Source organism: Pinus tabuliformis, chromosome 4_1 (genome assembly GCF_031772625.1).
Source record: "Pinus tabuliformis cultivar Carrire ecotype Pingquan chromosome 4_1, CPIR1, whole genome shotgun sequence".
NCBI lineage: Eukaryota > Viridiplantae > Streptophyta > Pinopsida > Pinales > Pinaceae > Pinus > Pinus tabuliformis.
Genome location: NC_142303.1, coordinates 639,091,890 through 639,115,163, shown reverse-complemented (window position 1 = coordinate 639,115,163; position 23,274 = coordinate 639,091,890). Strand labels below are relative to the sequence as shown.

At 38.5% G+C, this 23,274-nt stretch overlaps 1 protein-coding gene across 4 annotated transcripts in view; it reads left to right on the top strand.

Moving 5' to 3' along the window:
• The window catches only part of LOC149177672 (alpha/beta-Hydrolases superfamily protein), a 112,155-nt gene that overhangs the window by 67,481 nt on the left and 21,400 nt on the right, over positions 1–23,274 (top strand). For 2 of the 4 annotated variants that reach the window (XM_089420181.1, XM_089420180.1), the window contains exons 3-7: positions 347–494; positions 761–872; positions 1,049–1,097; positions 1,505–1,602; positions 22,187–22,325. In XM_089420181.1, coding sequence (XP_089276307.1) covers positions 347–494; positions 761–872; positions 1,049–1,097; positions 1,505–1,602; positions 22,187–22,325 — 546 coding nt within the window. The remainder of the gene's footprint in view (positions 1–346; positions 495–760; positions 873–1,048; positions 1,098–1,504; positions 1,603–22,186; positions 22,326–23,274) is intronic. The other 2 variants (XM_089420182.1, XM_089420183.1) reach the window with 2 other exon arrangements.

Sequence of the window (23,274 nt, the reverse complement as noted above, 5' to 3'; positions counted from 1 at the left end):
TGAACTAAATCCTTTGAATAACCCAACTAAAGTTATTTTTTATTCTACAAATAATATTATCCTTTCTTTCATGGAGGATTTTATTGATCTTTATTTTGTTTAAACCCTTTGGCATGCTAGAAAAACAATCTGTCCATTCTACTGTAGGAGTTACATTCTTTTGTTCTCATAATGTGCTTTTAATTCACAAACTGTACAACTTACATCTAAGTTAAAAGAAATGGAGTTTGGATTTTTGATATTTTTTGGTCTTCTTATCTGCACTGTACATGGAGTTCTGTGAACCAAACCAACCTTGTCTTTGTTTTTAATGTGTGGATTTTCTTTTCTGTGCTTGCTACAGTAGACACATGCAAGAGACATAGCACATTTTATCAAACACAACTGTAGCTTTCCTCCTATATTGGTTGGGCATTCATTTGGAGGTCTGGTTGTACAGTTTTATCTCGCAAATGTCTGTACAAACTTTGATATGCCTACTGGGAAGGATGAAGGTCAGTTTATAATGGGATAGTAATACCATGCTGACTGTGACTCATTGTATGACAATGTAAAATTGCAATGCTTTTGCAAGTGTTATATGGTATAGGTTCTTACAAGTTACATGTAGCACTGGAATTTGTATTGAGATGAGTGTGTACTCAATTAGGGCTATATTACAAGTCATCATTTATCATCTTAGTTTCAATTATTTTTGGAACCCCTTTGGTACAATTTTTGGAACCCCTTTGGTACAATGAAGACTCATATGTATGCGTAGGGATGGTTTTTGGAGACAATGAAATGCTAGTTAATAATGCAGGTTGGAAAGAACCTTATCCAACTTTGACAGCAGCTGTTCTTGTCTGTTCTGTTCCTCCAACTGGCAACAGGTGCAATTTTTCATGACATTGTTTTCTTGATTCTCACCCTTTAAATGCAAAATTGAATGCATGTTATGTGAATGTTAAATGTATTTTTAAATAAATCTATTTCTATTAATGCTCTTTTGTCTCTATTTTGCCTTATTGTCATACTAATAGTGTCTCATTTCTTGATAATGGTTTAGTGGGATGGTATGGCGTTATCTTTTGTCAAAACCAGTAGCAGCTTTTAAGGTCAGTTAGAGAGCTCAATCAACTTGTCAACTATTTCGATTTTACCAAATCTTTTCGTACAATTTTCACTGTCTTTGTGTTTGTGTGGGGTTGGAGCACATAGGGAAGATTACATTGTATACTATACATGATATCAATGGACAGGATAAAATGCAATTCACTTTAGTTTCATGTGCATTTTCGAATAATTTGTTTGCAGATTATATTGTTATGTTCGTTGATGACTTATAAGATTGCATCTATGATACAATAGGCAGGCCCTTAGATCTTAGTTCTTCTTGTGCCTAATGGATCCAGTAGTCTGTCAGCTACAGCTTACTCAGTTGTCATATTTGCTTGATATTTTAAATAGTTAAATCTTAGATCCAAAGCAGGCTTACTTAGTTTTGAGGATATTTTCCTTTCAGGTGACTTTCAGCCTGGCAGCTAAAGCGTTTGCGACCTCCTTGTCTCTGTGTCGAGAGACATTTTTCTCCCGCGATATGTCAGATCTTCAAGTTGAAAGGTGCAATTATGTTTTGGTTTATCGATATAAATAATTCTTATATACTTGAATGGTCGTTTGCATGTTTAAACCACATTAGTGTTGAAAATTACTCATTCTCGCATTGGCACACAGACCCAGACACTTAGGTTCGTATATGTGGATATGTTTATGTATTACCTACATGATTAAGAAATGGTCATACTAAATATTGGAGTAGGTTAATGTATGAATTCTTCCTATTTTTTATGAACTATTGCCACACAAGTTAGGAGGGGTCCTAGGAGGGGGTACCTAAGGGACAACTAGACCAAATGACAACAATGGGACAAAGACCCATTGTCACCTCAGTGAATGTCCCTTGCTCTTACGGACTTTCACCAATGCGAGGAGTCTCGGCATGAGGGAAATCACTAATATCGATAGGATCAATGACAAACTATGATGTGATTACCAAGGCCCATTCAAAGGAGAGGCTCAAATAAGGGCTCGATGATCCAAGTGAAGCTAAGGGCTCTCCAAGAAAGACCTATGAGGAAGACCATGACCATTAGGGATATTTAAATAATAATGAGTATGCCTAGGATCACGACTTCCAAGATGAGGCAAGGCCTCTCTAGGGGCTTTGTAAGATAATTCTTCTTCAAATACAGTTCTCTTCCACTAGAGGGACCTAGAAAGAAGCCCAAACGAGACCTAGGGTTTTTTAGTAATTTTGGGAGGAAGTCCTCCAATATGATCACTAGGTCAAGATTAGGATAGGAAAGGGTCAAGATGAATGATCTCAAAGTTTTGAAATGCAAATGACCCTCAAGAAGACCACTAACCATAGATGTTCAAGATAACTTCCAAAGATGCTACTAGGGCTTGAGTTTTCTCACAAACTGACCATGGGAATTGCTCCAAACTTGGAGGATCACTAGAGGAGACACCGACGCAGTAGCCTACCCAAAGATTTTTGCAAAATCACCCCTCTAAGACTAGTGCTTTCTCCTTGGGCTATGGAGTCTATGTGATTCGGAATTTGGCCGAAGTTGTCTTCAAGGAGGCTAAAAAGTGATGCCCTAGCACCTACCTTTCAACAATTACCCACCCAAGATCAATGGACTTTTATGGAGGAAAATCAGATTTCAAACCACTAAGTACATTCATGTTGTTATTCAATGAGTAACATGCACAAATTTGCAATCTAACAATAATTACAATGATATTCAATAATTAGGGCACAATAAGTGTTGGAAACACTGAGAGGGGGGTGAATCAATATTTCTTAGCAATTAACATTTTTTAATCTTTTCAGAGCATTAGTTAATCTTTAGTAACGTTATTATTATTGTTCTTCTTCAAATGATCATAAACAATAATCAACAGTAGACAACACCATACAACAATGTAGAAAGATAAAATATAGCACACAAATTTTTAGGTGGAAAACCCCCTTCGGGTCAAAAACCATCGAATGCTTCTTTAGTAATTGTCTTCTCCTTGTTAAAAGAAAATTAATTACATCAAGATTTCAACTACCACTGAGGGAGGCATCAACCCCCTAATTCACAGGTTACAACCTGTAGGGCACTACTAGACCCTAATATCTTGTTGCAGCCAGAAGGACATCCCAATGCCCTGTAGATCAGGCCACAACCTGATGTGTGCCCCAACAATTTGTTTAACAACTGTTGTCGGAAAGGATGCTTTGTTGCCCTGTTAGTTTATCAGCCATAACTGAATGGACGCCACAACGCCTTGTGCAATCCACAACTTGCCCCTAGCACCACCCGACCACCTTGAAGTGTTCTTAGGCCACATCCTGAAGACGACTCCAATCGCCCAGAAGAGTCGGTAGATCACGTTTCACAAATTTTAGACTGGATCCCCTTGTACTTTGGATCACCTTGTTGTGGACTTAGAGGGAGCAGGCAGATCAACAAGATTGAAGTATGCCTTGAATCTTGATCCATGCCAAAAAGAAGTCAGTTGGGACTTCCAAGATGAAGATGGACAGAAGTACAAAGCAAAGGATTACCTCAGTAAGAGGGAGAAGACTATGAAGTTAGGCATCTCGAGCTTCAATTGTTGGATATTTATTAAAGAGTGATGCTGATCCAAATTTGTAGTACAAAGTTGTTGAAAATGAGCCAGTGATTTCACTACTATATGTTGATGATCTATTTCTGACAGGGCCTGGGGATCTCATTGTCTAGCATAAGAGGGCGCTGATTTTTGAATTTGAAATGAGGGCTCTGGGTCTATTGCATTACTACCTGGGATTAGAAGTGTAACAAAAGCTTGGTGAAATATTTGTTGAGATCCTTCAGAAGTTTGGCATGAAGGCACATGCCAGGGCAAAACCCCCCTTGAGGAGAAAACCCAGTCAAAGTAATTCTTCCTTTCAATAGTATTCTTTGAGACTCTTCACCCTAGACCTTGACCAGACCTTCCCTCCACACCATGTCAGCCTCCAGAAGATTGACCTCTTCCTAGTAACTTTGACTATGCAGCAACTTGCAACAGCTACAACTTGGAAGACTTCGATCTCTCAATCTTGAGCACGAAATAGAGGGAGACCACCACCAAAATTTTGATTTTCCTTGACTCCTTGGACTCACCCAAACTCACATTCACTTCAGCTTCCGGGCAACAGACTTTCCCAGCTACCCATTTCGAACTTCTGTCCAGCAACAAGATTTTCGCACTTCTCCCCAGTAGAGAGAAGTCGAACTTGATGAGAAGTGATGCTCCAAATGAATTCGATGTCCTTCCTTTTATAGGCTTCTTGTGGGGTCGAATAGGGTCTTAGGCCGACATGGTGTGGAGGTTCTATAATTCATATTTGACTCAATACTAAACCTTTTTACATGATTCAAAAGTCCAAGAAGGGTCTCTTTAAATATACAATAATTCAATAGGTTCAGAATAAATCCTAGAAGTCCTCAATGGGGACTTTGACCTAAAACATGGTGACCCAAGCATGAAACCCATGCTTTAATAAGTCACAATAATAATAATAATTTTTTTTTTTCTTAAGCAAAGTCTTTCAGTAGAAATCACATAAGAGAGATTTTTGGCCGATGCGTTTCGAACCAACAAGTGTGGTTCATCATCAGGACTAGATGAAGTGGCAGACCACGGCAAAGGCTGAAATAGAGAGCAATGTAGAGACCACAATTTCAAGTAACGACTATATTTGAACAATAATAGTTAAATTAATTTATTAATATATCAAAAACAAATTTTATTAAGTAACGAATATATTAAATGGCTAGTTTTTGAAAAACAATATTTAAATTATGATATTAGTTTATTAATTTATTAAAAACAAATATTAATAAGTAACAACTAGTTTTTGAAAAATAATATTTAAATTAATTTATTAAAATCAAATATTAAAAGAAAACAAGAATAAAAAAAATCAAAGTCAAACTCCAAACAAGGAGGGAAGTCAAAAATTATAAAAAGGAGTCAAGACCCTAATTAAGGCAAGATCATTTAATAAATAAAACTAATTAATGCAAATAAAATAAACTAAATTAAAAATAATTAATGGAAAATAAATGAAATAAAACAAAAATATACACAAGTCAAAAGAAATATATAAATAAATAAAAATAAAAATAAATAAATAAATATATCTATATATAATCAATAAATAAAATAGGGTCAATAATAAAATATGGGGCTGAGGTCCATTAAACAAATAACAAAAATACTAAAAGGAGTTAAGAACGAATAGGATGATAAAATACTTATGAAAACACAAAGGGTCAAGAAAATAAACTCTAATGAAGAAGAAACCAATGACAAATAATATGAAAAGGACACCAATACCTACATAGATAAACAAACAAACAAAATAAATCCCAAAAAAAACCTTAAAAACTAGGAGGACAAGACACAAACCCAACTTCTACTAATATTCCAACCATCGTCTCTATTCAAATTATTGGGTATTTTTTCAATTTCTAGGGCCTCCCTCAATTTACGATGATGGAAATGACTAACCCTAGCAACGACTTGGGCCTCCTCAATGCAGATGTGATGCTTAGATTTATTTGCATGCTCTGCCAAAGCAGAGGAGCGGGTCCTGCCATGCTTGATGTCAGCGACATGCTCACGAATCCTTTGATTAATTGAGCGACCAGTCTCACCAATGTAGGGAGTCCCACAAGAGCATGGGATAACGTAAACACCCTTCATATTCTTGGGGTCCACTGGGTCTTTTACAGATCTAAGGGAGTTTCAAATGGTATTTAAAGGCCTAAAGGTTGAAGCCACCTTATGCTTCCTTAGGATCCTCGCAATCTTGTCAGTGGTCCCTTGGATAAAAGGAAGATGAACACCAGAAAATCGATCCTTGGTATCTTTCTTAGCACTAGGACCTTTTTCAGCTCTGAGGAAAGCCTTAGTACATTGGTGTCTACTATACCCATTATTAAAGAAAACACTTAGGAGATGTGCTTTCTCTTCATTGATATATATATATATATATATATATATATATATATATAATTCTTTTCTTTATTCTTTTGACACGTACGTTACATAATGACTTAAGTAAATTATTGAGGACTGAACATAGTTACTTTTCCAACACTCCCTCTTAACTAGGGAGGTATTCATAATGTACATATACAATGGAAGATTTCAAACTATATGAACTATGAAGAACTTTAGGCACCACAATGCCATGGACTAGATTCCTGATCAAGGCAATCTATCCAGGTGGGACTAAGATGGACTCAAGCTTTTAGCCTCTCTAGGTACCATGAGGCTTGCTAACCATCAACCCAAAAAACCAGGTGTGTATCCAAAACATAGCTTAATAATCAACACCACCTTTCCAACTTCGGGTACTCAGACATCAACACAAAGTGTTAGCCAGATGTCTCCCCAGGCAATGACTCACTCGCAAAGCCTCAACACCCCGTGATCCAGTAGATCAAGAATAACCAATGTCTCCCCAATCAAACTGATTGGTAACAACATGCTTTCAAATCTTTCGAGAGATTCACCTGTACAAACACAACCCTAATCAATAATATACTTTCACATGTACATAATCAAATACAAACCTCCGGGGTCTTCCAGGCAACAAATGTTGCTTCTCAACTTTCCATAGTAGGACTATCAACTGAATCTTTGACAGAAGATTCCTCAATCATACATTTTTCTTCCTACTTCATATGTAGCAACATATTCTTAAGTTGGATTTTGCTTTCCTTCTTTTAGCAACACTTCAAAATTCATTCTCCAATTTCCTTTTCCTGTTCATGGCCTTCACTCAGACTTACGGTTGTTAGTCCTGGTCTAGTGCATGACACATGAAGCAGAGAACCATATCTGTCACTCCCTCTCAACTAGGAAGCACCTCTTTATCTAGACTCCCTCTTAATCTTAGGGAGATCTCTTCTATTCATGCTTCGTCTGGGAGATCAACTTCTTCTTTTCGACATCGAGGAATCTTTTGTGGCTTCTAACCATTTCATCAGAGTTATCATCATCCTCATCATGCTTATCACATTGACGAGCATCTCCACCAAGTTGGAGATTGTGTACATGTACAACTTAAATAACAAGTACAACCAAATCTATAGAAGCATGATGTTAGCCATATCAAAATCACAGAAGCATTTCAACTTTATACATATCAGATACCCATACTTAATTACAAACAAGAGATATATACTCTTCAACATCTTGCTAGGGACTTTTGTTATATACCCTAGACTACATAATAATAACATCCTTTCCATCTAGGGTTTCAATGTGTCGTCCAAAGGTATGATATACCTTACTACAACATATGGTAAACCCTAGAGACAATTTTCAACACAGATAGATCTATAAAGCATCTATCACCCTTTCAAGAGTACACATGTTAGACTTAGGGATTCATACAAATTCTAGATTTCATACAAACAAATCAATCAAAGTCAATCACAACATAGTCATTAACTTGACTAGCTTCCACTAGGGTTAGTTCTAACCCCTAGATTTTCAATCAACCATCAACACTAACATGACCAACCATCACTAGGGTTAGTTTGCAATCCCTAGATTTCATTTTCAACAATCATCTAATAGATTTCAGATTGTTATATCACACATACTAGACAATTTTAACTTCACTAGGGTTTAGTTATAACACCCTAGAGTTTCAAATATCATCATCTTAGAATCTTAAAGCAGGAATTCCATTAAATCCTAAGATTCATGACCATCAATGACTAGGTCAACACATATCTAGGAATTCATACACATAAGAGTATCATATGTCCAACAACATTGATACATCTTGACCTAGACCAACCTAGGATTTCAACCAAAAGGACATATCTAGATATGTCTAGATTTCATCGTCATGCAAATACATTTCATATCATGTGTTAGTCAAACCCAACTTCACAACAATATCAAATAAGAGTTAGACACACAATCATTTTGATTACACTAGGGTTTGATCAGACAAACACACCCATACCAAAGAAATAATTTTTAAGACAATGTAAGGGTCTTGCTCCCACATTCCACCAAACCCCAATGAGCCTAGGGTTCCAATGTAGAGACATAGCAATCCCAACTTTACCAAAACTTCAAAGGTTCATGATTTTAGACTTCATCATTCAACCCTAACAAGCTAGGATTTCTAGATCACACTAAAATCCCAAACAAGCCATCATCAATAAAACTTCAACTAGAATATGACAATCACCCTAAGCAGCTTAGGATTTCAGACATTCACATTAACATACCCTTTGATTAGGGTTTTATAGAACTTGTCTAGGGTTCTACTTAGTCAATCAAGAATATGAGTGGGGTGGGTAGATTTATCAAGAGATGAATCACCTAAACAAGAATCACTAAGATTCAATACATCGAGTCATAACAAAGTTAGTAATAGATCATCAAATGAATAATTCAATCAATTTATTCAAAGCATACCTTTGTTTCTTGACTAACCTTGTCTTGAGAGATCCTGCTTCTTGCAAATGTTTTTCCTAATCAAGACAAAAGAGGGAGAAAGGTGATTGGTATTTAATATAATCAAAACTAAATGAGTACATGAACCCAAAACAAAAAAGACATGAGATACTTCTCCTGAGCATGATCAATGTTAGCTATGAATGGGAAAAGATTGCATTTTATCCATTCTACCATCAGAGTCATAGCCACCAATTCGAAATCCCTGAATTTCGCTTTGTTGGCATCATTGGCTTCTTCTATAGGCTTCTTTACATTTCCTTTTACCAAATCTAGCAACTTGTTCTTCTCGAGGATTAGGTCAATCCTCTTCTTCTAGGATCTGAAGTTAGATGCTCCTTCAAGCTTGTTCTCACCCTTGATAGAGTTAGTCATCTTCCTTGAATATGATAGACTTCTTCCGAGAGATAGTGCCTATGAATACATCTGTCTTTTTCTCCTTTCTTCACCAAAGCTTTGATACCATGTTGGAAAATCAGAAAGGCTGTAAAGATTTTCTTGATCTTGATAATTACCTGTGATGTTTCTTATTATTATGATTCTTTATATATTCTTTCTTTAGTTCATCAAGCAATTACCAAAAGCAGCAACACATAAAACAATGAACACAAGATGTATGTACATGCCAGGGGTGAACCCCCTCGAGGGGAAAACCCAGTCAAAGTAATTCTTCCTTTCAATAGTATTCTTTGAGACTCTTTACCCTAGACTTTGACCAAAACTTCCCTCCACACCATGTCAGCCTCCAGAAGATTGACCTCTTCCCAACAACTTCGACTATGCAGCAACTTGCAATAGCAAACAGTTTCCGACAGCAGTCCAACTTGGAAGACTTCGATCTCCCAATCCAGAGCACGAAACAGAGAGAGACCACCACCAAATTCCGATTTTCCTTGACTCCTTAGACTCACCCAAACTCGCATCACTTCGGCTTCCCGACAACAGACTGTCCCAACTACACACTTCACACTTCTGCCCAACAACATGATTTTCGCACTTCTGTCCAGTAGAGAGAATTCGAACTTGATGAGAAGTGATGCTCCAAATGAATTCGATGTCCTTCCTTTTATAGGCTTCTTGTGGGGTTGAATAGGGTCTTAGGTCGACATGGTGTGGAGGTTCCATAATTCATATTTGACTCAATACTAAACCTTTTTACATGATTCAAAAGCCCAAGAAGGGTCTCTTTAAATGTTCAATAATTCTATAGACTCAGAATAAATCTTAGAAGCCCTCAATGGAGTCTTTGACCTAAAACATGGTGACCCAAGCATGAAACCCATGCTTTAATAAGTCACAATAATAATAATAAAATTTCTTTCCTTTATTCTTTTGACAAGTACATTACACAATGACTCAAGTACATTATTGAAGACTAAACATAGTTACATTTTCCAACACTCCCTCTTAACTAGGGAGGTATTCATAATGTACACATACAATGGAAGATCTAAAACTATATGAACCATGAAGAATTTTAGGCACCACGATGTCGTCGACTAGATTTCTGACCTGGGCAATCTATCCAACCAATCACTCAATGGTTTAGGCATCGCAATGCCAAGGACTAGATTCCTGACCAAGGTAATCTATCCAGGTGGGGCTAAGATGGACTCAAGCTTTCAGCCTCTCTATGTACCATCAAGCTTACTTGCTAACTATCAACCCAAAAGGCTAGTTGTGTATCCAAAACATAGCTCAATAATCAATACCACCTTTCCAACTTTGGGGACTCAGACATCAACACAAAGTGTCAGCCAGATGTCTCCCTAGGCAATGCTTCACTCGCAAAGCCTTAACACCCCTTGATCCAACATATCAAGAATAACCAATATCTCCTACTTGTTTATTCCTTAACAAGTTATTTATTCGTATAAATACTAAAAATAAACACAAATGCAACCTCAACTCATATACAGATCATCACCTGAAATAATAGACAAACACACAAGGGACACCGTTATTTTTGGACAATCGTCCTCGTAAAAACCCAATGCGGGAAAACTGGTGCAACAATTCTGAGGGTTTTATTATTAAGCAACTTTCTTGAGTACAACTAGGGTGCCAAATTGGCTCACCCAACAGAGATTTCTACACGACAGTAATACCTCTTCTCAGAAGCAGATATTCAGCTTCTCAGCACTAGTCTACTCCACGAAAATCCTTTTGGCACTTCTCCAAGGCTTTGTGTCAGCCCTGCTGTCCTCTACATAGCTCTGGAACCCCCTGCGTCAGTCCTCTGCCTCTTTGCGTCCGCTCTCTAGCCTTCTGCGTCACCCACGCAGCCCCCTTAGCCTCTGCACAGTGTCTGGCTGGCTCTGTGTAGCTCCTGCTGGCTCTGCATAGCCTTCTCAATCACTGCGCTGGCCCTCTGACACTATCTTTGCCTCTCTGCTATGTACTCACTGCCCCTTGCTGCAACTCAGATCACTTGTTTGATTTCTCTCAGCAAACCCCACTCTAGAAAATTGAACTGACTGATCAATCTTGGTGTGTCTCCAACTGACCCTCAAGCCTCCTCTTATAATTTTCTTGTTGAGTCTTCAACGACCGAGATTAAGTCTCTAATCAACGGTTAAGATTAGAATTGGCTTGATCCATGTCATTTAGAACATTCTCACCTAGTTTTATATTAATACCCATTAATATTTTAATTTTCCTAAGTTTAGACTTAGGAACCCCATTAAAAATATTAATTATTTTAATATCTCTCTAATTGGATGGAATTTCCCCAAACCATTTCTGGGTCTTAGAGATCTTATGTGCCTTAGCCTCTCCACCAATTTTCATGGCTAGGGCACATTCGATGCTACCACAAAGCAACAACTTTCACATGTACATAATCAAATACAAATCTCTGGAGCCTTCCAGGCAACAGATGTTGCTTCTCAACTTTCCATAGTAGGACTATCAACCGAATCTTTGACAGAAGATTCCTCAATCATACATTTTTCTTCCTACTTCATATGCAACAACATATTCTTCAGTGGGATCTTGCTTTCCTTCTTTCAATAACACTTCAAAATGCATTCTCCAATTTGCTTTTCCTGTTCATGGCCTTCACTCAGACTTACGGCTATTAGTCCTAGTCTAGTGTATGACACATGAAGCAAAGAACCATATCTGTCGCTCCCTCTCAACTAGGAAGCACCTCTTTATCCAGACTCCCTCTTCATCTTAGGGAGATCTCTTCTATTCATGCTTCCTTCGGGAGATCAACTTCTTCTTTTCGACATCGAAGAATCTTTCGTGGCTTCCAACCATTTCATCAGAGTTATCATCAACCTCATCATGCTTATCACATCAACGAGCATCTCCACCAAGTTGGAGATTGTGTACCTGCACAACTTAAATAACAAGTACAACCAAATCTATAGAAGCATGATGTTAGCCTTATCAAAATCACGGAAGCATTTCAACTTTATACTTATCAGATACCCATACTTAATTACAAACAAGAGATATATACTCTTCAACATCTTGCTAGGGACTTTTGTTATATACCCTAGACTACATCATAACAACATCCATTCCATCTAGGGTTTCAATGTGTCTTCCAAAGATAAGATATACCTTACTATAACATATAGTAAACCTTAGAGACAATTTTCAACACAGATAGATCTATAAAGCATCTATCGCCATTTCAAAATTACACATGTTAGACTTAGGGATTCATACAAATCCTAGATTTCATACAAACAAATCAATCAAAGTCAATCACAACATAGTCATTAACTTGAATAGCTTCCACTAGGGTTAGTTCCAATCCCTAGATTTTCGATCAACCATCAATCAGTCACTAACATGACCGACCATCACTAAGGTTAGTTTGCAAACCCTAGATTTCATGTTCAACAATCATCTAATAGATTTTAGATTGTTATATCACACATACTAGACAATTTTAACTTCACTAGGGTTTAATTATTACACCCTAGATTTTCAAATATCATCATCCTAGAATCTCAGACAAGGACTTACATTAAATCCTAAGATTTATGACTATCAATGACTAGGTCAACACATATCTAGGAATTTTTGTACACATAAGCATATCATATGTCCAACAACATTGATACATCTTGACCTAGACCAACCTAGGATTTCAGCCAAAAGGACATATCTATATATGTCTAGATTTCATCATCATGCAAATACATTTCATATCATGTGTTAGTCAAACCCAACTAACCAACAATATCAAATACGAGTTAGACACAATCATTTTGATTACACTAGGGTTTGATTAGACAAACACACACATACCAAAGAAATCATTTTTAAGGCAATGTAGGGGTCTTGATCACACATTCCACCAAACCCCAATGAGCTAGGGTTCCAATGTAGAGACATAGCAATTTCAACATTACCAAAACTTCAAAGGTTCATGATTTTAGACCTCATCATTCAACCCTAACAAGTTAGGATTTCCAGATCACACCAAAATCCCAAACAAGACATCATCAATAAAACTTCAACTCAAATATCACAATCACCCTGAGCAACTTAGGATTTTAGACATTCACATTAGCATACCCTTCGATTAGGGTTTTCCAGAACTTGTATAGGGTTCTACATAGTCAATCAAGAATATGAGTGGGGTGGGTAGATTTATCAAGAGATGAATCACCCAAACAAGAATCACTAAGATTCAATACAGCTAGTCATAACAAAGTTAGTAATAGATCATCAAATGAATAGTTCAATCAATGTATTCAAGCATACCTTTGTTTCTTGACGAACCTTGACTTGAGAGATCCTCCTTCTTGCAAATGTTTTTCCTAATCAAGACAACAAAAGGAGAAAGGTGATTGGTATTTAATATAATCAAAATTAATGAGTACATGAACCCAAAACAAAAAAGACATGAGATACTTCTCTTGAGCATGATCGATGTTAGCTATGAATGGGACAAGATTGTCTTTTATCCCTTCTATCATCAGAGTCATAGCCACCAATTCTAAATCCCTGAATTTTTCTTTGTCGGCATCACTGCCTTCTTCTGTAGGTTTCTTTACATTTCCTTTTACCAAATATAGCACCTTGTTCTTCTTGAGGATTAGGTCAATCCTCTTCTTCCAGGATCTGAAGTTAGATGCTCCTTCAAGCTTGTTCTCACCCTTGATAGAGTTAGACATCTTCCTTGAATATGATAGACTCCTTCCCTGAGATAGTGCCTATGAATACATCTGCCTTTTTCTCCTTTCTTCACCAAAGCTCCGATACCATGTTGGAAAATCAGAAAGGCAGTAAAAATTTTCTTGATCTTGATAATTACTTGTGATGTTTCTTATTATTATGATTCTTTATATCTTCTTCTTTAGTTCAGCAAGCAATTACCAAAAGCAACAACACATAAAACAATGAACACAAGATGTAGGCACATGCCAGATGTAAACCCCCCTCGAGGGGAAAACCTAGTCAAAGTAATTCTTCCTCTCAATAGTATTCTTTGAGACTCTTCACCCTAGACCTTGACCAAACCTGCCCTTCCCTCCACGCCATGTCGGCCTCCAGAAGATTGACCTTTTCCCAGCAACTTCGACTATGCAGCAACTTGCAGCAGCTAACAACTTTCGACAGCAATCCAACTTGGAAGACTTCGATCTCCCAATCCAGAGCACAAAACAGAGAGAGACCACCACCAAAATTTCGATTTTCCTTGACTCCTTAGACTCACCCAAACTCGCATTCACTTCGGCTTCCCGACAACAGACTTTCCTAGCTACCCACTTTGCACTTCTGCCCAACAACAGGATTTTCGGACTTCTGCCCAGTAGAGAGAATTTGAACTTGATGATAAGTGATGCTCCAAATGAATTCAATGTCCTTCCTTTTTATAGTCTTCTTGTGGGGTCGAATAAGGTTTTAGGCCGACATGATCTTCCCTTAGGCCGACATGGTGTGGAGGTTCCATAATTCATATTTGACTCAATACTAAACCTTTCTACATGATTCAAAAGCCCAAGAAGGATCTCTTTAAATGTAAAATAGTTCTATAGACTCAGAATAAATCCTAGAAGTCCTCAATGGGGACTTTAACCTAAAACAATGGTGACCCAAGCATGGAACCCAGTGTTACTTGGGAGCAGGAGCGAAAGCGGGGAGCGGGAGCGACATTTTCAGAAGCTCCTGGTTTGGGAGCGAATCCCGGAGCGATTTTTTAAAAATATATATATTTTTTATATTTTGATACATATATAACAACAAAAACATGTAGAATGATGAATTAGATATAAAAAACATAAAAAAACATAGATTGATCATTGAACCATATCACATCAATCATCTAGAAGTTATAATCTTCATCAACCACGTCCACAAGTTAGTAACATACATATTACAATTGCAACATATTGAGTCTCGTGAATCATGATTCATCAAATTCAATCTTAAAGTTTCAACTTCTAGCTTTCAAAATTGAAAATTCAATATATAACATTTATCATCATTGATCACCAAAGTTGTACTTGTAAGCTAAGTTTAACCATTACAAGAAATAATATCTTAGTTTCTAACTGTTAACATGAAATGAAATGTTATAAAATGAATTATGAAATGAAATGAAACAACTTTAGTCTTTCAAGAAGCATCATATTCATAATTCACAATCACTACCAATGAGTTATAATTGCCAAATTCAAACTTCAAACTTTCATTGTCACAGTCATATATTGTTTACAAAAAATATCATTATGATATGAAAGAGTCAAGGACTCAAGACTCAACAGCTATGAAAACTAATAGAAACTAGAAAAGACAAGTAAACTCTAAATCTATTATCTACTACTGCATGTGGCCCTTGCCATGAGAGTCTACTGTATGAGCAGGTCGTGGTGGTCTTCTAGGAGTCTCCCGCACAGACTGACAACTAGAACTAGAAGGCACATGCCCTCCACATGAGGGTGTAGATGGAGGTGGCGACATCAAAGGAACAAGACTCGGAACTCGAGCACTGCTACTGGATGGTGGAGGTGGCATGGCTGCTGCAGCTGCTTCATCTTCATCCCTTATAAGTTCCTTTTCTAGTTCTTCAAGATGTATAGTGCCATCCTCCAAATTGTCATCCTCTGGGTGGTTGTTCCAAATTTTATATGTTGGATCCTCATAAGCCTGATCACAGTAATGACTCAACAACTTCAAGTTGTAGTGCACATAAACCAAGCTTTCTGCCCGGTTTTCATTGAGTCTGTTTCTTTTCACATTATGTATGAAGCTATAGGTGCTCCAACACCTCTCTGCAGAAGAAGTATTTACAACCTGTGATAGAACTTTTTTGCCAATTTTGGCAAAAGTCCCTGGCCGCCATATGATTCTCACTATGTGAGAGCATCAAATCTGTCTCTGTCTTCCATTGCATGGAAGGTACCAAACAAACCAGTGCCACTGAAGTATCTGCCTATTTCAAGGCGCACACTAGCACATTCCTCCCTGTCAGGTATCAACTTTTCTAATGCATCCAAATATCCTCTAGTTACCTCTTCATCTAAATGGGGTTTGGTCCTAACCCCACCCCTTGGTGCAGGTTGGCCCAACCAAGATGTAGAGTAGTATTTTGGCGTAAGGATATATGCCAAGCAATGTAGTGGAAGATTAGGTTTATTCCATCGTACACACACACAATCGTGAATCAGTTTGTACAAGTCGGGATCATTGTTATGAACAATATCTTTTATTTGCCCCAACATGGTATCCATCTGCTCATACACCTCGCCAATCACTGGTTTATCTGTATCTGCAAACCGAATCATGTGATAAATGGGCTTGGTGAAATCCAATACTTGCCTCACACTTGCCCAAAACATACCATCAAGATCGGCCTCCTCCACTAGTTCAAAACCTTGCCTATCAGCTGCATTTGTAGCCCTTTCCTTTAATCCCTGCTAGTGTGGACTTGATACCATGCTAGCCAATGAATCTCTTACCTTCAAAAGGCGCCTGAAGGTGAGGTAATAGCTACCAAATCTAGTCCTTGCAATCTTCAACAACTCCAATCTTGAGTGACTGCGGAAAAGGCCATGGGTATTGCTATGATTTGTAATAAATTTTATCATTTGTTTGCCTTTCTTGTACAAATCACCAATCCATTTGTATTGTTCATTTTTGTTCTTATTCAACTTCGTGCATCAAAAGGTTCAATGTGTGAACCAAACACCCAGACCAAAATATGTTGGGGTATTTATCCTCAATAATTGCTCCTGCTGACTTACAATTAGGAGCATTATCAGTGATGACTTGGATGACATTGTATGGCCCAATACGGTCAATTGTTTCAAGTAATGCTTCTGCAATGTTGATGCCGGTCTTGAACTTCTCTGAGTAATCATATGCATTTAGAAAGATGGCACCACTAATAGACACAACAAGAACACTTATCAATGGCTTGCCTTTTACATTTGTCCATCCATTAGATACAATGGACACCCCATGGTCAGTCCAAGGACTTGTCATTCTATTCAAAGAATGTGATATTTTTGCTTTTTCATGATCAAGTCCAATGGTTCTTGCCTTGTTCATACCCAGGGCTCTTGTATCCTTTAGGGGCATCATTTATGGCAGAAACCATTTCGTTCCAATAAGGTGTGCGAAGAACATTGAATGGTATCCCACATGCATAGAGAAACCTGTAAACTTTTGAATCCACATCATTCCTACAGCCTTCATCAAGGAAATCTGATATGGTTCTATGCCTTAAAGCTGATGACCCTATGGCTCCATAACCACTGCCTTGGGAGGATGCTGAAGGAGTTCTTTGTGCTTGTGATTGTGAGCTTGGTTCAAAGAAATCCCTTGATTTTTTAAATTTGTATTGGGCTTCCTCCTCTTCCCTTACGTATTTGGCTCTATCTGTTGCTGACACAGCTGCACAAGTTTTAATTCCTTTTTGTTTATCTCCATCCCATGGCCTTTTCCCGTAGAGGTGTTTTCTGGCACGGGCATATGAACCTGTGTAATTATTGTTGCAATGGGGGCAATGAAATTTAGTGGTTCCACCCCCTTTCCCTGCTTTAGGCCTGTTAACATATTTCCACAATGGGGTTTGGTCTTGTTTAGTTTTTTCAGCTGTTGAATCATGTTCACCCTCCTCCACCTCCTCCTCACCGGGGTTTTCATCAAATCCACTTTGTCCCCCTTCTTCATCCCCTTCTTCATTTTGAACCCTCCTTTTCCTACTCTCCAGCACCATAATAACCATAAAAGGAACCAAGAAGAAGAAAATGCCAAGAAATATAACCATGATGTTTGAAATTTGTAGTTTTGAATCTGCAAAATTTAATAAAATGGAATGGGAATGGGAATGGCCCAATGGGAAACCGAAATAGAGAAAATTTTATTTATTTATTTAGAAATTAGGAGTAAATTAATAAACATTAAAAAAAAAATGCTAACCTGCCTCAAATGCGCCCAAGACTCCTTGCTCCTTGCTCCTTGCTGCTTGTAGCTTGCTCCTTGCTCTTTGCTCCTTGGCACCTTGCTCTCAGTCTCACTCAAGTCGCAATGAATTATAAAAGCCCTCCCTCCCTCGTTATATTAAAAAAATTCGATTTTTTGGCCGCACGGTTTTTTTTTCCGCCTGATTCACTCCTGGCCTCCGCGCGCGCCGCTCCGGGAGCGAAATTTAAAGCCCGGGAGCGATCGCTCCCTGACTGCTCCCGGGCTTTAAATTTCGCTCCCGAAATCGCTCCTTGTTTTGGCAGGGAGCGCAAGTTTTTTTTCCGGGAGCGCGCTCCCAACCCGCTCTCGCTCGGAGCGCGGACTGGGAGCGGGTTCGGGGGGGTGGGGGGGGCTCCCCCACAACACTGATGAAATCCATGCTTCAATAAGTCACAATAATAATAATAAAAATTCTTTTCTTTATTCTTTTGACTCAAGTACATTATTGAAGATCGAACATAGTTACATTTTCCAACAACATGTGCATTTAATTGCAGCTGCATAGATTTATAGATTTTTATTGGTCTGGATGCACTGAAGATAGGAAGAGCACTTGTGGATAATGTTTTAGTCTGGATATCATGGATGAGTATGATGCAAACCTTTGTTGCACTAAGCACGACCGAAGTTGAGTATATAGCTGATTGTTCAGCCTGTTGTGAAGCAGTTTGGCTTTGAAAGTTGTTTGCTGGATTGTTTGATTAGGTGCAGGAATCGACCGTGGTATATTGTGGCAACCAAAGTTGTGTGAAGCTTTATGAGAATCCATTTTTTCGCAACAGGTCGAAGCACATTGAGATCAAGTATCATTGTATCTGGATTGTCCAAAGAGGAGCTATGAGGCTCAAATACATTTCTACTAATGAGGAAGTTGCTAATGTTTTGACAAAGCCATTGCCCCAAATGAAGTTTGTTTACGTCAGAGAGAAGCTTGGAGTGGCTGAGAGTCTCTCTTTTGGAGAGAGGGAGCATTGATTGTATAACATCACAAGATTGACAATTTTCCTTGGGCTTGGTTGAGAAACCATGGTTTGTGGTTGGGAAGAGTGTCCTTATTTGGTCATTGAATTTGACTGAGAAACCTCTATGATTGGGGAGATTGGTTTTGAGGCCTAGAGTGCTCCCTTAGGTCATTGTGTTTGACCGAGAGACCGGTGGGCTTGGTCGGGGACACTGATTTTAAGTACTCTCCCTTGGGTCACTATATTTGATTGAGAGACTATATGGTTGGGGAGATTGGCTTTTTGACATTTAGATCAGGATTCCTCCCTTGGATCGTGGACACAGAGACTATATAGTCGGGGAGTTTGATATCGAGATAGGGATTCCTCCCTTAGGTCATGAACTGAGAGACCTTTGTTGGGGAGATGAACCCTGTGTACTCTCTTAGGTCATGGGGTTTGATCGAGAGACCATTGATATGGTCGGAAAGTTTGATCTTGATTACTCCCTTGGGTCATTATGTTTGACTAAGAGACTAGTGGGCTAGTCACGGAGATTGATGTTGAATTATCTCTCTTGGGTCATTGTGCTTGACTGAGAAACCATTTCATATGGTTGGAGAGTTTGGCCTCATGAACGATATTGATTGCTTCCATGGTCAGTTGGGTTCTGACTTTGTTGCCATTGGTTTTGGCTTGTGGGACGAGCTTGATGCTATCAATCTTTCCTTATGAAGAAATTTGTCTCATCGTTTGTAGTATGTACATCTAATGGAGTCATTGGAAAAATACCTCCTTGGTTAAGAGGGAGTGTTGAGAAATTGTAGCTGCAGTTAGTATTTTCATTATAAAAAACAAAGGAATAATTTATTGGTTTCTATCTATCCAAGTCGGTCCAGTTTGTCAGGTTGGCCCCACCTCATGAAGGGGTTTGACTCTTGGTCAAAACCCCTCCAATTGAACAAGCATATATTGGGAATTCAATCCACTTCATTTGGCATTCATTCAAGCAACAATTTGTACCTGTTCCTCATGACATCTGATCACATGTGCGAAGAAGAATACCATCTTGACCAGCGTGTTGAATTTTCTGTTCTCTCCGTTGGCCAACATTGACTTGGCTCTATTCTTTGCTGTTTGACCGAATCTTTGATTGTCTTGGAGGCTGAATATTCTCAGGATCTTTGACTCTGCAATGATCGAGTTTTTAGAGCTGTGCCTGGGGTGCTGACTGAAGTTTGACCGTAGGTCAAACTCTGGGATTTGACTAAAGTTGACTGTGGAACTGCAGTACCGAATTTTGGCCCTCTGACCAGCTACTGCAAGCCAAAATTTGGCCCGTTGACCGCTCTTTGACCAGTGAGGTTTTCATTGACTTTTCTCTCTCTTTTGAATCAATTTGACTTGGAATTGTTTATGGTTAAGCCATGACATGATGACTGATACTATTAGATGTACAATTTGATTGAATTGAACAATTTCTCATAAGGAAAGATTAGGGGGATTTCCCCCTTGTGGGGGTTTGTCCCAATAAATTTTGGTGTCGCTTGTATCGTTGTTTCATTGTGATCTCTACTGCTCAAAAGAATTTAATGGTTGAAATTTTGTTAAGTGTAACTGCTTAATGATTTTAAGTTGAATTGCATGGAGGTAGTTTTCTAGAAGAAAATTGTTCTAGTCTTCCTTGCAACTAGAAAATTCAACATGAATGAAGCAATTGGCACTTCTAGATCTATGAACTCTGTTGAATCTTTAGGTTTCAAGTCTAGATGCTGAAACCAAATGGTACCTTGTGATAGGTAAGACTAGCTCTTTGTGCGACTTGCTTCATTCATGAGTATCTCCAATCTATGTTATCGGTTTTGGCATCCTATGTACACTCTAGCTCTATGTGGATTCAAATTTAGTGGGGCATAGTATCCGTTCTCTAGGATGTCGTCAACAATATTTGCTACTTCCCCACCACATCCTCGAGCTTCTTGTAAGACTTGGGAGCGTTCTATTGGGGCTCTTGTACGTCTTGGCAAGGAATACAAAATCTCGTGTAGAACACATCCCAGAACCTACTGAGAGAGGAGCATATAGAGCCATTGTAGTTCCAACCCGCAATAGAGGAAGAAACTCTCTCTCCTTGACCTGGTGGGAGAGATTTGGCTGACCAAGGGTGTGATAGACTATGAAGAAATGATACAGTATATTCGATTTTATATTTTAGGTAAGATAAGATAATTTTATTAATGTCCTCGGGTGACCACAAGAGTAGGTCAGTGGGACTAAAAGATACATCTGGCATAGATACAAGAAATGTGGGAGTGTAAAATGTGACTCCATTGTAACTTCAAAGCTAAAAAGACCGAAATATGACTAAAATAAAACTAGAATGAAATAACGGTACAATTAGAGAATGTATAAGATCACATGAAATGACCAAAAATGAGAAATACAGAGTATGTCTGCCGCTAGACTGTGTAACTCCAAAGAAGCAAAAGGGAGCTGAAGATGAGGTCAATGAGGTCAGCGTCTCCTGGATCTGATGACCGATGGTGAGGGAGGCGAGCAAGTCAATCTCTCTCTGTCTGGGTCCTCTGGAAACGTCAGAAAATCCATTGTATGATCTTGGGGGTAGTAAAGGAGTGAGGGCTACTCCTAAAATCCGAGGCCGAAAGGAAGAAGCTGCTGATTATTCTCTGTTTGTTGTGCTGTAGCTGTGAGGGGATCTGGAGGCGCCCTGCATTGTCTCTATCTCGAACCATTCCCTCTGACTCTTTGAGCATAAGTCGACTGAGGCATGGTACTGCATCTACAGGTCGGTCTCAAAGATACCTGTATGTCTCGTAGAGGGGGGGGGATTGCGGTGAACCCCGAGGTCTCACCCTTCTCCCATCTTATGCATACTGAGACTCTGCTTGCCGCTTATTGTTTCAATCAGACGAAACAACCTGGAAGTACGAGGTAATAGTTCCAGAAATCCCATTATTATTCAACCTGATATTACCTTTTAGATCAGAGAGCTTGGAGCTGCTGTTTTTCTAAAAAAGGAATTTGCTGCTTCTTTCTCAAGGTATTTGTCCTATGTGAATCAAATCAATTTTTAGTACAATTGCATGCTCTCTGAAATGTTTTTAAATTTCAATTGGAAGTGTGCAGGAATTTTGTTTTTGTATCATTATCAATAAAGTGATCACATTGTATGCATGATGATATGGAGAAATTTTCATGGGGGGTGTTTATGATGTATCATTTTGCAGGTATCAAGAATTATTGAGAAATAGCTCAAGTGTGCCACTATTGGACTTAAGGAAGCTTAATGCGTCTTTGCCAGTTCCTCTGCCCCCAGGGCATGCTCCACCTGTCCTTGTTATGGGTGCAAGTGATGATTTCATAGTGGTAAATGCTTTAGCTTATACATGGTTCAAAATAATTAAATTTACATTTATAGGAAATATGAATATGCATGCATCAGATTAAGAAAAGTGAGCCTTTCCAGAGGATGCTTAGAAAATATTGTCCAGAGGGTGATCAGCTCATCATTTGACATTTACAAACTGCTGCTACATTGGCCCGAGGCACAGTTTCATTCCTTATCTATAGAAGTCCAAGACAGGTGGCCAAAACACTTCTGGCAGAGGGTGAATATGTCTTGCTCAATTGGCTGATTAAACTATATATTTATACAAGTTTTCTTTACCTAAATTGCCAAAAAAATGAGTCAGACCTAGTAATTAGGTACAAGAAAGCACAGGAAACCTCGACTTTAGGTCAGCTGGCTTAGTAATGCTAGAACATGCTGACCTTTAACTAGAACAGATCAGTCCTTTCTTCAAACATAAGCTGGCCTTGTGTATAATGTTTCCCAACTTATGCATGGTTTTAAACCCCAGAACCACTGATCAAGTATCTGAGATATCCTTGGATGACAAACTGTGTATCTGTTTAGTTCTTGGGCAAATCTGCTGGAAATGTGAGCAGATTAGATCTGAAGATGAATGGTGGTGTCATCTTTTGGAAATAGGCTGCTATATGAATTCTTGCCAATGTCCCTCTCAATACTATTTTTTGGTCACAGAGTTTGCTCTCATTTGAAGTCTTATCTGCACTTTATCAGATGACAGTATAAATTTATCTGTTCCAAGAATGTTCAATGCTTCATCCTTCTTTGATGTGGATGTGCTAAAAATTGTTAAATTCAGTCCAAAAGCCTTTCCAAGTTTTACTGCCATTTGACCGAGACCTCCTAGCCCAATTACACCAAGGGACTTGCCTGGATGAGTTATGTGATGACGAATCATAGGGCTGTAAACAGCAATTCCTGCACAGAGCAAATGCGTAGCTGAAA